Consider the following 15086-nt stretch of genomic DNA (forward strand, 5'->3'; position numbering starts at 1 on the left):
TATGCCCAGTTCAAGGCATGCACTGGCTTTGGAACTCTTAACCAACAGAGGCATCAAGTGCACCAAAGAAAGGTGGAGTGTATATGCACATGGTCGAATAGTTTTTTCAACTCGATTCAAACACTAAACAGCCCAAAGGGGTATAATTTATTTTACTTTGTTATGGTGGTGCATATATGAGCAGAGCAATAGTTTTACAACCACCAGCCCAGATACACTGTTTTGCCGTAAGCATAACAATACAATTCTAAGTGTTGCAGCATCATGCTTAACATGATGGGAATGTTGTAGCTACATACTACCCATGAGGTTACAACACGCTGTGGGATGCCAAGGGTTAGTTGTTCCATTACAAAGCAGATCACTGTGTGAGCACTTCACTTCGGCTACTGTCGTGTTTAGCATTAATAATTAAAATGACTTTGCTGAACTGATCGCTGGGGCTGATGACAAGGGGTAAAAGTAATTTAATGCAACTGGTAGAAAAAAAGAACTCTGGCGAAGCTGCAGGTTGCCTCCCCTGTCAAGGCATCTGTGCTGTGGCTACAGAAGGAATGCAGCAGTGCTGTTTCAATCACATCACTACGCTGGAAGTCTGTCCTAAGTTCAAAACACCATAATGATGTTCCAACATCATAAATGCATCAGCATTTATACAGTGACATTAAAATCTCTGACACAGATGTCCACAAAAAAAACGAATAGTGCCACACATTTTTTAAATGGTTTCATAATAACACTTTTTAAGTGAAAGTACAAGAATCCAGACTACATTTCATAATGATGGACTGCACACAGGAGAAAGGGAGCAACGCTGGTGTTGGTATTGAATACAGTCTTTTTAGGCAATAGGAGGAAAAGATGCCCATAATCTGCATTAACAGGTTCCTGCACATAATTCATGCAGGATAAAGTGATTGTGTTTATTAATGTCTAATTTCACTAAGACGAAAGCTTGGCAATACAAGCCGGGGCAACAAATAAGAAAATGCATTTTCAGATTTCTTTGTGCTGAAAGACTGAAAAGTCTCAAATATAAGGTTTCCTTACATTTAATTTATGGCATTAACTATGGCATTTGACATAATAATCATTGAAGCCAAGCTCATTCTTTTAGCAGAAAGCCTACTTAAATGGGCACTTCCTGACAACAAAGAGATGTTGATTGTTTTAAATGCTGGCAAAGTGCTGTAGCATTCATGTAGGTATCATACTGGTTTCCTTGAACACCTGTACAAACAATTACGCTTTCTTGTATTTCCAATTCCATTTTTTGAGTCAGTAATGCTACAGGTAAGAACACGTAAATCTAGCCAAACTCATGTTTTCTAACTTCCTTGAAATCAGCTAAGACAGGGTACTGAGTAGGAATATCCCTATAGAAATAAAAAAGGCCCTCACAACAGTTTTCTAAGTGCTACATTTCATTCACCCTCATTTTTTTCCTTCCTGTTTGTCATGCCTCACTCATCCATGTCTTAAGCCTGGAACTCTTTGGAGTATTAGACCATTCCCTTCAATGCACCACTAAGGGATCTAACTACCCAGATGGAAGCAGCAAGATTCATTTGCACCTGAGAACCGATGCTGGTAGCTTAAATGTCTATCTGCTTTATTACAGTCTAGGTCTCTCATGTAATTCAAAGGGCTAATATCCTGCCACTTGTGGGAAATAAGCCAATTAGTCCTTTTCTTTGTATCTGAGTATGGAACATATTACTTGCCAACAAGTCAATATGTTGATTTGTTTTGTTTTCCAGTTATTTTATATACAATCTAGTAGATACCTTTGTCTTGCCAAGTACTGTCTACACATGGTTCTCAAAGATACCTACAACACATTCACTCAAAACAGCATTAGAAAAATGGCAGGAGGGGTGGGAATAAAAGACGTACTTCTCTGTAACTATACACACATGAAATGTGATCCTTCTGTGAGCTGTGGTTGTGTAGATGAAGCTGGTGACAATGACGATTCTGGTGAAGAAGGCAAACTTTTCACTGCGAGTCATACAGCAAGATAAACAAGAAAACAAGTTACACAAGTCAGAAGCTAGCTGGCTTACATAGTAAACATAAGCTTGAAAATCACCATTTCAAGCCACAATCAATATAAGCAGAGCCAAATAAAAGTTACATGAGTTAAGACTTAAAATCTGATCAGCACAGTGAGCACAACTTCAGGGGACAGGACAGCCATTGTCAGCAAGGATTATTTCTTATATGAAAGAAAACATCTCAGAAAAGACTCATGCCTTTGCACAGCTAGTAGTTCATCTCAGGAACAAACAACAGACACATGAATACTGATGTGTTATGTCAGAGAAAAAAAAAAAACATACGATTTAACTACTTGGGAAACTTTCAGACCTATCTTTATATCCCACCTCAGGTTAACTAAGTATTTGCTGTTCTGCTTGGCACTACAGAGTGCGTTTACAAGTTCTGGTCTTGATTATCAAGTCACAGAACAAAACTGCTGACTGCAATTGCAAACGTTCAGCTCACCTTTCATATCCACAGATTGAACTATTTGGCTTACTTAACCACTCCCGTCACCGAATATCCTAATTATATCTTAAATTCTATAAATCATCTTCCTTCTTGCCCATCTGTCCCCTCTCCTTTTTCTCTTTGTACATAGTTCTGCTTTTTTCCATCTTTTTGTTCTTGAGATGTATACCATGGGTCTTTGAACCAATCAGCTAATGGCTTCTGTTTCTTCAGCTGTTCCTGTGTCTGAAATCATGACCAAATTGTGGTTCATACTTCAAAACCTGAGGCTGTCCATCAGACAGGAGGTGAGATAAATAGTTAATACATACCTAGGGTTGAGATACTGTTCTATAGGATAAAGAGGGAGGCATTTGCGCCAACCAATAACTAAAATATGACTTAATTTTTGGCAGTAGCCAAATAATTCCCTGAAATAAATGCAACCGCAAAATCTACATTAAAACCTCAGAAAAAATGGAATTTCTGTAGCTACCCAGCAGGAAACTACTTTTCTCTACATTGTAAAAACATATACTTGATATTCAGACCAGCTCAGCACTTCTTAAGTCATGAGGGTTTTTGAGCATCAAATGACATCACCACAATGCAGTGAAGTTTTACATATGTACTGTGCAACTTCTGCTTTAGTCAAACTCTTTTCCATACCTGCTGTTGCCTGATTTCCTTTTGAAGACTGTGCTGCTAATTCAAATGAAGCAATAATTCCTTTTTGCTCTTGAACACTGACTGCTTCGCTTTCTTCTGAACTGGTTTTGGGTTTGTGGTTTGCAACTGTGGTCACACTCTGCAAGCTGACAGAAAAAAAACAGGGCTTTTAGAACACATTAACTTAATTTCAAGTGCTAACTACTAAGTATAGGAGTCACAATTTGTCTTTTATTAACAGACAAAGTTTCAACTGGTGAGTTTGTGTAACAGAAGCTAAGTACGTATTTTCAAATCCTTCTACCATGTTGAGTTAGTCTTGAAAATAAACACATGCTGGAAACTGAATTCCTTTCCTTTGCATACTGATACAGGTTCCTGCTGTGTGATACCTACTCTGATGAAGTACGCTGTGAGAAAGTTATGGTCTAATACAAGAACTTGGGATCAGCTGTGTAACTGTAGAATCCACACAGCTTACAATAAAGTTAGGAATCGTTAAAGAGAAATATCCAATATATACAGTATTAGTCTAATCCTGCAATACTCCTCAACTGTCAAGTAAAGGTCAAAAAAGCAGGAGGTATAAAGTAAACTGTTCAACCTGTCTGTAAATGCATTTTTTTCCTGAACTCCAGTGTTAAAGAGCTTGCAATAGAAGCTCTGGCTGAAGTTTCATATTAAACTCATACAGAGACTGGACTGACACTACTAAATACTTTTTCTAATGCTAAGCCAGAATCGGGAACACATCTGTAACTTGGGCAGTACCTGGGAATAAACATCACCCCTCGTACCAACCCATTACCTCCTACAGAACCCCTGTAGGTTTCTCACTGGATTTCTTTACATGTAAACCACTCCAAAACATATAAATATACCTTAGGAGTATTTATGACAGTATTTCATGAGTTGCTTGGTACGTTCCACTAACAAATACAATATGCAAGTTTAAAATAGTATTTGAACATCTTGTTTTATTTTTACCTTATTTCACCATCACGTGTTTCTTCCACTTTATTATTCTTTTCCTTTTCTGCTTTCTCTTCATTATTCACTTCTTTTGAGTCAGATACAACATGTGTATCTGATAAAAAATCATCGGTTTTTGTCAGCTGTAAAAAAATTGAAATCATGAAACAAAAAAGCAGTAACGCACACTAAGCGGTAGATAAGAAATACAGTATCAGGAAACAGTTTTATTAACAGACAAATTTTGCCATCATGTATACTTAGTAACTTAGAATTACATAACTTTGGAAATTTTTATCAATACCATTCAGGTTAATAGAGTTATCCTGAAACTTATACCAGAGCCAATGGGCAGGGCTTGGCTTAATTACTTCCAGAACGTAACTGAACTCTTTGGACTTCAGCCTGCCTCAGTTTTCTATGCTATCCCTCTCTGCACAATGCCAAAGATTCCAGCAATTGCAGTACTTGGCTAACGAGCTTGAATACTGCTTTAAAGGTTTGATTAGCTAGGACCAATATTAGCATATTATGTAATACTCCTTTAAGTGGCTTGCATACTTAACATAAGGCAAATCTCAATAAAAGTGTTCTAGAAGAATAACAAATGCTAGCTATTTGATTTCAGATCATTCTAAAACAACAACAACAACCAAAAAAAAATTGGAAAGAAAAAGGGAAAAGGAATAGGAAAATAAAAGCAATGGGAGATTAGTGAGAGAATATATAATGAAAAATATAAAAGAGTATACATAAGATTTAAAAAATATGACACTCCAAGGAGGATATGATTATGTGGAAACAGCTCTAGTAATCTATTCTCCACAGTCAGTCTGCTTTTGCTGAGTCTTTAGGGCTACCAGAAATACAGAGGTAACTCACTGCTAATGGAGCCTGAGACTATTTCAAGACAGAAATCAATCTGATGACTGAACAGCACATACTACAGTTACTGACTACATCCACGTATGAGTTGCTGCATCAGTTTTATGCTGCGTCCTGCACAGGGTTTGATGCACTAAAGCCAACCACAGAAAAAAATCAGGTGTATAAAATGACCGTCCAAAACCACACAGATCAATGGCTATTAAAGATGCATCAGTACGGGGTTTGTTTCCAAACCCAAAGAAATAAAGATCATATATATTTTTTAATTTTCTGGTCCATCGATCAATACAGTGATAGATAGAATTAATGTGAAATTAAGTAAAGAGGATATTAGAACAAAATTTAAGAAGACTGTATATACACATAAGAAAATTCAATCTCTAGGCTATAGACAGGTCTGAGGCCATTTTGCACTACTACTATGTTTTTTAAATACAAAAATAGATGTTTGTCTCCCAAGAAAAAGGGATTTTGCTTGGCTTCCCATACTCTGCTGTCTGTGGTTAATACTACTTTTCTACTGCAAGTTTAACAGTTCAATTAAGGAGAGTTTAGTACCTCTTTAGTAAAACCTGAATTATGTTCTTGTTCTCCATCGTGTTTTACTCGCACTATTTCTTCTTCAGGACTTCCATTATTTTGTTTCAAATTATTGTCTTTAGTGGTGCTCTCTAAGTCCTTTATGTGACTATGTACAGTGTCATCCTTTTTGCGATTCTGCAGAACAAAATTGATATAGAGACATCCGTTCTTAAAACAGTTATTACAGTGTTAGGTCTGAGTCTTGTGCTGCGCTAAGGAAGCTGCATGAATAACTTTGGGGTCTTAAAACATGTTTTTACATGACATTCCATTGCAAAGCACACCACAGTGCAATGAGTATAACTGACTTGGGGTTTGGAACTTATCTGGATTTGTTGGTATTTTCTGAAAAGACTTCTTCCTGGTTAGAGAAAGAATGGATAAGAACCTGCAGAAGGTTTGCAAAAGGTGTGAAAAATCAGCTGCACACCTATGTGCGCTTCTGACAAGTATCTCAGGTATCTTCCAAGCCTTTGCTGGGGACTGATTTTACAGAGGTCAACATAACATCTGATAATGGCAGAGTATGAGCAAGAGATATTAATAACTCCACATTACTTATTCCTTAAAAAAAAATCTATTCCACATAGAATATGTTCAATAGAAACATTTTGAGGAAGGGGGTTAGAAGTGATTTAAGATTCTGGACTGTGAAAATTATGTTGGCATAAGAGCAAACCCAGCAGAACTGAAGCTCCTGTGTGTCGCAACACACTGAGTACAAGGGTGGAGAAAAATAGGATCCAGGAAAGTAGCACATCTTAGCTGAATTCCTGTCTGATTAAGCACACGCATGTCGGTAAGAGGAAATTCACTTAAAGTCTGTACACAAATCAATCTCTCTGCTTTCTTGAACAAAGTATACACCCATATCTTACACATTCCCCCTTGTCCTATCACCACCTACACTCGTAAACAGTTGTGAGGCTCAAACATGTGTAAACTGTACTACAAGAACCATCTGCAGAGCTTTGCTTTGAACTTCTTGAGAAATGCCATGTTAATCACAAAAAAGTTTGGAGGAGCCACTCCCTTCATCTATAGCATTCACGACTTCATCCCAAATACAGATGTTCTAATGCAAAAGGAAGACTTGAGTTCAGGGTCTTCTGGGGATCCAGTGCTGTTGAAGGAACTTCCCTACAGCTTTGCAGACAATTTAGTGTGCTCAGAGGGGAAAATAAGAAAGCTAACATCTATGTGAAAATAGATAGATCTAGTCTTTTTCACGTCCCTAAGTCTTGCACCCCCATCCCTCCATGTGGGGACCAAGGAGGTAAATCCCTCCCCACTGTAAGGGTAGAGCAAGTCCGAGAGTGCCTCCTTAGACTGAATGAGTATAAGTCCATGGGGCCAGATGGCGTGCATCCCAGGGTCCTGAAGGAGCTGGCTGAGGTGGTTGCTGAGCCGCTCTCCATCATATTTGAGAAGTCGTGGCTGTCAGGTGAGGTCCCGGATGATTGGAGGAAGGGTCACGTCACTCCCATTTACAAGAAGGGGAGCAGGGACGACCCGGGGAACTACAGGCCGGTGAGTCTCACCTCTGTGCCTGGGAAGATTATGGAACAGATCCTCCTGGACAACATGCTTGATCACATAAAGAACAAGCATGTGATCCGAGACAGCCAGCACGGCTTCACCAGGGGAAGGTCATGCTTAACTAATCTTGTGGCCTTCTATGATGGAGTGACGGCGTTGGTGGATGAAGGGAAGGCGACCGATGTCATTTACCTGGACCTGAGCAAGGCCTTTGACATGGTCCCCCATCACATCCTCATCTCCAAATTGGAGGGAGGTGGATTTGATGGGTGGACAACTAGATGGATAAGCAATTGGTTGAAAGGCCGCAGACAGAGGGTGGTGGTCAATGGCTCTATGTCCAGGTGGAGGCCGGTAGCGAGCGGCGTCCCTCAAGGGTCTGTCTTGGGACTGGTGCTCTTTAACATCTTTATTAATGACATCGATGAGGGAATGGAGTGCACCCTCAGCAAGTTTGCTGATGACACCAAGCTGAGTGGTGCAGTTGATACGGTGGAGGGAACAGATGCCATTCAGAGGGACCTTGACAGGCTGGAAAGCTGGGCTCGGGTGAACCTAATGAGGTTCAACACGGCAAAGTGCAAGGTTTTGCACTTGGGCCGGAAGAACCCCAGGCACCTGTACAGGCTGGGAGGAGTTGTCCTTGAGAGCAGCTCGGCTGAAAAAGACCTAGGGGTCCTGATAGATGAGAAACTTAACATGAGCCAGCAGTGCGCTCTGGCAGCCCGGAAAGCAAATGGGATCCTGGGCTCCATCAGGAGAGGGGTGGTCAGCAGGGATAGGGAGGTGATCGTCCCTCTCTACTCTGCTCTTGTGAGGCCCCATCTGGAGTACTGTGTCCAGGTGTGGAGCCCTCAGTACAAAAAAAGATATGGAGATTTTGGAAAGGGTCCAGAGGAGGGCCACAAAGATGATCAGGGGGCTGGAGCACCTCCCCTATGAGGACAGGCTGAGGGAGTTGGGTTTGTTCAGCCTGGAGAAGAGAAGGTTGCGGGGTGACCTCATTGCAGCCTTTCAGTACCTGAAGGGAACTTACTCCCAGGAGGGGAGTAAACTCTTCGAAAGGGCTGATAATAGCAGGACTAGGGGAAATGGTTTTAAGTTGAAGGAGGGAAGATTTAGGTTGGATGTTAGGGGTAAGTTCTTTACTAGAAGGGTGGTTAGGTCCTGGAACAGGCTGCCCAGTGAGGTTGTGGATGCCCCGTCCTTGGAGGTGTTCAAGACCAGGTTGGACGGGGCCCTGGGCAACCTGATCTAGTAAATGTGTATGTCTGGTGGTCCTGCTAGGCAGGGGGGTTGGAACTACATGATCCTTGAGGTCCCTTCCAACCCGGGTAATTCTGTAATTCTGTGAAGAAACAGATGCAAAACATAAAAGGAGATATGTGCATGTTGCTATAAAAAAGAAAAAGGTCAGCATGATCTGAAGAAAAAAAAAAAGAAGATGGAAACCATAATTCCTAGTGAAAAAGAGATCTGATCTCCTGACTCAGCAGTCAAAAAGCAGCAGACTTACAACTCTTACCTGGATTTTTTTTTGTTCAGAGATTTATTGTAGTTCTGTATTTATTTATTTATTTATTTAAGACATACTTCCTGGTCAGTGTCAAGCAATCACAGCCTCTTCCTCTCTCCCCACCTTTATGTGTTCACTAAACTCTGTGCTTTGACTTAATTGCTTAAGAATGCATAAAAATGAAAGTGATTTATTTTTCTGTATTTATGGACTCAAAAACCACAACTAGAGAGCGCCAGTCAACAGCTATCACCATAAATATACATTCCTATCTAGAAATGTTTTATAAATCATTTTATAGATGTTTGAATATGTTGCGCGACAGAAAATCTTCATAATTTATACATCAAATGAATCATGGTTCTCCCTGATACTGCTTTTAGTCACAAAGTGTGCAATTTCATGCTGTTTGCTAGATCTGACAACAAGCATTAACTGTTAACAAACATCACAATGCATAATCAAACACATGTAGATTTGAAGGACTTATTTCCCTAAAGAAGTGACTTCTATTATCATTAGGTATAAACATGAAAGTTGTCATCACCCTTTCTCTTGAGTCTGGCAGAGAACTGCAACTGCTTCTCTATATGAACAACTTCGGTTATTAGACATGTATACTGTCACATGACTTTTCAAAATTACTACTTTTATTATTATTTTTTAACTGTTTTTAAGAACTTGGACCAACCTGTGCCAATTTGAATGGGTTATCTCTGACAAAAGACAGGCTCTGTGAAGGTGACTGGTCTGAAACACCAATAATGTTTAGCCCTTTCCTTTTCTCTCTCAGACATGCTTGTTGGTGTCTTTTTATTCTTTCCATCTGTTCCTCCACAGTCATTCGAGGCCGTGTGCTTTCTGCAAGACACAACTGCTCCACTGCACTTCTTGGTCTTTCCTTAAGAGGAAGAATACATACATTCTTTAGAAACAGCAAGATTTTAAACTATTTTGCTTATCAGAAAAGACCACCTAATGATCATTAAAAAGCAGAAGAATAGCAGGCAAGAAAAGATCTCTCGTGTATACAAACAAAGCACAAGATTAACGAATCAACACCAAAATCAAAACTAAATTTCCTTGTTGAATAGTGACATTGTTATCATCAATGCTTAACATCAAAAGAACAAGTAAATACTTTCTCAGACCTTTTGTGTGAAGCTGAAATAATTTACCAGATATTGTAGCAGAGAGTCAACCTCCTTAAGACAAAAACTTAGGTGATATTTAATGATCAAGGTCATTTATACCAGTTGATCTAATATTCACTTCTGCTTTTTTATTCCAAGGAAAAGTACAGGAGAGGAATATCTCATGGCAAGCTCAGGCTGAAACTAACTGAATTTAGCAGCACTTAAAAATGTGTAGTTCTAAGAACAATATTATTTCTGAAAAAACAATGGCTTTAACACTTTAATTCTGGAATTCACCAACTTTCAGGTTTTTCTGTCATAAAAAATACGAACTATTTGCTTTAGGCAAATGGCTGCATTCAGTAGATTCATAGCAACTGGTATCACTTCTGAAAGTGGTACTCTGTCACCATTCAGCATCCTCTCTCCTCTCTCGTTCTTCCCACAACTTATCCTCTTCTATTCATGCTGCAAGGAAGGCAGAAATTTTCCCCACCGTTGCCTAAATAACATGGAAATGTCTGTCTGCAGCCCAGAGACTGCAGGACTCTAACCTGACTTTCCAGGTTTACTACCAACATAGTGACTGTTGCATCTTCATTTTCTGCCAGCTTTAGGTTTTTCTCAGATGAATTTAGTATTAAAATAAAATCCCGTATTTCTTTTACAGAGGCTGTTTAAATGGTCCAGAACCCAAATATGCTCTTGAAAGCTTTTAAACAAAGATGCTTTGTGTCTTTTCAACTTAAGCCCAAACTTCAGTTTCCAGTTGCTTAGTAGATTTAGTGTTATGATTCAGTTCTGAGCCAGCTTTAGTGTAATGAAATCTCTGTGCAGTTTAACATACATGACTTTTATAATCTTGTCATTTTCTCTACAGCTCTTAGTTAACAGAGTAGATTATATTTTACTTATATCACAGTGATTTTATGTAGAGGAAATTAAAAATATAGCTGCAACTTTTCAAGTAACGGCAGAAGTTAAACTTAGAATTTAACACCTCACTATCCATCAATGCTTGAAAGCTGCTTTAAATTACCGTTCTTAGATCTATCTTCTTATTCTTCCTTAAAGTGACGTAGGATGCTATTGTTGAAGATTCTGGAGTTGGTGATTTGGTTCTGGGTGGTACAACTCCCACTGGGAAATGTGAGCCTGTGAAACAGTAAAGCAACATACTAAGGCCTATGCAAAGCATAATCAATCAGTACATGGTTTTCTAGCAAATGCACATTGTCAGCCTGGGGAACTACTCAAACTCTGCATAACTGTGACATCCATTAAGGTATGCAGGCAGATGACCAGCAGGTTAGGCAGAGACAAGCATGGTTAAATATCACACATGGCATGAGAAATTGCTGGACATAAAAATAACAGTGAGTAATGGGCTAAAGTTAGATGGTGCTGTGTGCAATGGCTAGAGTTCGCATATAGTTGAGGGGGAATTGTGTGAAAGATAGTCAGGCTTTCATACAGTCATAGGCTTCACAGATAACAGGAAGGCAGAATCTGGGACTTTCTGTGGAAGAGAGCTTGCAAGGCCAGCAGGTGACAATACCAGTACAACTATTTAAGGCCAACATTACCTAAATGATAGTACTGGAAATAATTTTTTAAAAGTTGGACTAATGCAGGAAAAGTAAATACATGTGGATTGCTTATTTGGGGGCTAACAAAGGTTAAGAAAAGGAGGGGGCAAGGCACATAGGAAATAACAGGCATGGTGTAAAACAGAGAGGGAATAAAAAGGCTCAGCTCTGTGTAAGCAGGCTGTTTTTCAGCATGCTTGTCTGATCAAGTCCTGAGCCTGACAGTTGCAGTCTATGCGTTCTTCTCACTGAACTTTATTCATATGTGATTTTCATGTAGGTTTTCCTTTCTGTGTAGAAGTATGTGAGAGAGTGGGAGATAGGGCTGGGGCCAGAGGGATGGCAGAACCTGCACATCTGCAGGCTGGCTACCATATGGGCCATAGGTCTGGATCTGCTACCCATGAGGACCCTTCTGTCTACGCTAGACGCTAATAAACTTAAGGCAGCAAGCAGAACATGTGGTTTAGGAGCCAGGATTCCAAGCGATCTTAAATCTGAGATCTCACTACTGGGGAGACTGGAGAAACTCAAGAATTGACTGCTAGAGATACGACAGGTGCAGGCAGCCTTTGGAGTCGCCCATTTCTGTGCAGGTGTGAGAAGAGATAACAAGCTTGCAGTCTGGTCAGCTGGCAAGTGAGAAGAGGATCACATTTATCTGTGTTGTTCCGCTTTTATGTGAGTGCGGTTTTTACTTATGCAGTGTTTGCAATGGCACTGGCCTCAAAACTGTTGTTCCGTTGTGGTTAGCTGGGTCTGTTCGGAGGACGTGTGTTTGTGCATAGCGCCTGTGTGCTCAGCCTTGCAGCTCACGGACAAGGAAATGCAGCAGCTAGGCTCTGCCTGGCTGGGAGCTGAGGATATTCTGTGTGCTGCTGCCCGTCACACATTCAGCCTCTCATAACAATAATTCACCACTGGAGTTTTTCTGCTTAGAGAACCTCTGCCAAAATATTATTAGAAAGCAGAAAACTGAAGGTAAAAGATACAAAAATGTACATACATAACTAGGTAATCTGTTTCATCTTTCCTTCTTCATACATGCAAGAAATCAAAGTATTAAAAATACCGTTTTCTTGCAGTTTTTTTTTTTTTTGCCTATAAAAATGGACATATCTTCTCTGATGGTCAAATTACCTCCCCTTGTTTTTCCTGAAGTCACACAGATTTCAGAGGACAAACTGACTCAGTCGAAGGCTCAATTATTTCTCCAAGTTGTTTGATAGGCTGATAAAATAGCGTGCAGTTATTTGAATGCCAAATACATCATTCAGAACAAAAATTATAAAACAATAGTTTGAGTCTCCTTTACACATGAAAAGGATAAAACACAGCTTAAGTCCATTTTCCTTTCGTGTCACTTTTATGTGCCACTCAGGTCATAAATATTCCTCTGCTTGCAGAGAGCTGCATGGGTTACTTTACATAGTCCCGTTAAAATGTTTCTCTTTGATTGCTGACACTTGAAAAGGGAGGGAAGGGGCTGACAGAAGAAAAACATGAGAAATGTTCAGTACAGCAACAAGCACAATGAGTGAGAAAAACATGAGCAAGTTCCCTCTGAAATTTACTTATTTTTCAGAAGCATTCAAAATAGGAAACTATGTCATTTAAAGATGACTTCTTAAAATAGATCGGAGGTTTCAGACATGAGCTGCCTTTGAGTTTTGTTCCCCTTAGAGCCTACAAACTGTTAAGACAGAATGGTGTAAAAATGTTTCTTGGAACAGCATATGGTTATAATGACATATGCACTATGAAGAACAAACAAACAACAACCAAAACCAAGAAGGGTTGTAATTTTCCTACTGCATGGGATTGCTGTTATGAGCACACAGAACAAAAAAACAGCTGTCAGAAAATCCAAGGAATGTGGACTAAACGATAAAACACAGCTATGACAAACTCACTTCACTCTGTTTTTACAAATAGCCCTCCCTCCACTTGCTACCCTGAACTCCAATAGAATAATTTCTATTATTGCTTTCCTTTACTGAAGGTCACTATTCTGAAAGTGGACATAATAAAGTTAACTTCCATCTTCACAGAAAATAGAAAGCAGACTGGGGTGCTCAAGAAGTATCAGTTGGCTTTATTTAGTTAACGTAGGCTTCTTATGTTGTCTCAGTTAATTTCCCTCATGTCATAAATGTCTGTAAATAGCCTGAAACACCATAGGCCAATAAAACCTAGGTATATAGTGAAAAAAGCAACTTGAGGTGGTTGGTGATTAGCAAATCTCAGGCTAAACTTAATATTTTTGCCACTAAGTTAGATGTGATTTCATATCTGAAGTGACTGTTCCACCTCAGTAAAAATCATATTCAATCTGAATGAAGTAATTGCCCGTAAGTAAGTGCAAGCTTAATTATATCATCCATCATGGGGTCATTCACTCTGTTGAGCACGCAAACTGTTGTCTTTTGTTTTAAAAGCCTATATGGCTGTTCTTGTGAAAGTAATATCCTTACATGATCATAGCTCTTGGGTCAAATTCTAGTAGTATTACACCAGACCTCTACACACATGCTTAGTCAAACTAATACAAGCTATTATCTTGCTGGCACTGAAAACATCAATCATTACGGGGAAAAGAAAAAGAAAACAAAAAGTTCAGTTATTCTGAAAGCTCTTCACGGGGTTTTTTGGTAGCGCTCAGATTGCTCTTCCTGAAGTCACCTTTAACCAACTATTCTGTGTGTTTTAACAAACAGAATTGAGGAGCACTTCCTGGTAAAAAGACTCTACCAAGCAATTAGTAGCTTTTATGGAAGCTGGATGAAGAGAAGAATCTAAAGCATTTAGCAATTGCAAAGACCTTTATTGTCTGTACACTCCAAGGTCATGATCATTATTCCTATTATATCAGAGGACAGAAGGCAATTCAACAATTACAAGATTAAAAAAAGAAAAAGACATTGTTTCTCTGCCTTATGAGAGTCTGAAAATTCTGCGGTGCTGCCTTTTTGGACGTTCCAGTGACATAACATTGGGAGCTGGATTCAAAAACTGAATAATTGTTCAGGGGCATGAACAGAAAATGGGTAATTGTTCAAGGGAATGGTGTGTGGGGAATGTGAGTGATGTGATTAGACATGGTGTCAATAAGGATTTCAGGGTTGTTGGTGAGTGTAATGTTTGATTTTTCTGTGGTGTAATTGACTGAAATCTTTCTTGTCATATAATTAAATGATTATTTTATTGTGCAAGTTGTTTCATCGTACTAAGAAATGGTCAGGCTACAAAAATATGAAGGATGAAATAGCTTCTGTAACAGTTAAAGCTCTGTATTTCTTCTGAAAAATGCTGAAAGGTCATAAACAGCACTCCTGGGGACAAACCTTTAGCTGCAGATTCTGATTCTAACATTTGTTCTGTTTTTTCTTCACCATTAGATTCATCCACTTCTGCTACTGTAGTTAACTCTGGTTCACTCTTATAAAGCCTATAATCAGGACCCTGAAGAATGACAAGTTATGAGGTAAATAAACTGGCATTTCTGTATAAGCATTTCTGTCTTAAGACTCAAAACAGCTATTTTCCGATGAGACTGCTCGCTTCAGGACAGCAGCTCATTCTTCAGCTGCTCTTGCGGCAGTATTCTTTCATTATTAATTTGAGAACAGTTTGCAAATTTTCAGAAATCACAGAAAAATCACCATAAAAATGTCCAGACACAGGAAAAATAATTGTAAAAGG

General features: G+C 39.3%; 1 protein-coding gene across 41 annotated transcripts in view; it reads right to left on the reverse strand.

Moving 5' to 3' along the window:
• The window catches only part of PLEKHA5 (pleckstrin homology domain containing A5), a 165350-nt gene that overhangs the window by 3946 nt on the left and 146318 nt on the right, over window positions 1–15086 (reverse strand). For 23 of the 41 annotated variants that reach the window (XM_085542993.1, XM_085542947.1, XM_085542962.1 and 20 more), the window contains 7 exons: window positions 14729–14846; window positions 10835–10950; window positions 9351–9560; window positions 5581–5739; window positions 4150–4277; window positions 3163–3308; window positions 1917–2001 (listed from right to left, as the gene is read on the reverse strand). In XM_085542993.1, the coding sequence (XP_085399119.1) occupies window positions 1917–2001; window positions 3163–3308; window positions 4150–4277; window positions 5581–5739; window positions 9351–9560; window positions 10835–10950; window positions 14729–14846 (962 nt within the window). Of the gene's footprint in view, window positions 1–1896; window positions 2002–3162; window positions 3309–4149; window positions 4278–5580; window positions 5740–9350; window positions 9561–10834; window positions 10951–14728; window positions 14847–15086 lie in introns of those variants that run through there. The other 18 variants (XR_014944588.1, XR_014944587.1, XM_085542923.1 and 15 more) reach the window with 7 other exon arrangements.

Source organism: Coturnix japonica, chromosome 1, assembly GCF_054131305.1.
Source record: "Coturnix japonica strain WE chromosome 1, WE-NBRP24, whole genome shotgun sequence".
In the NCBI taxonomy this organism is placed as follows: domain Eukaryota; kingdom Metazoa; phylum Chordata; class Aves; order Galliformes; family Phasianidae; genus Coturnix; species Coturnix japonica.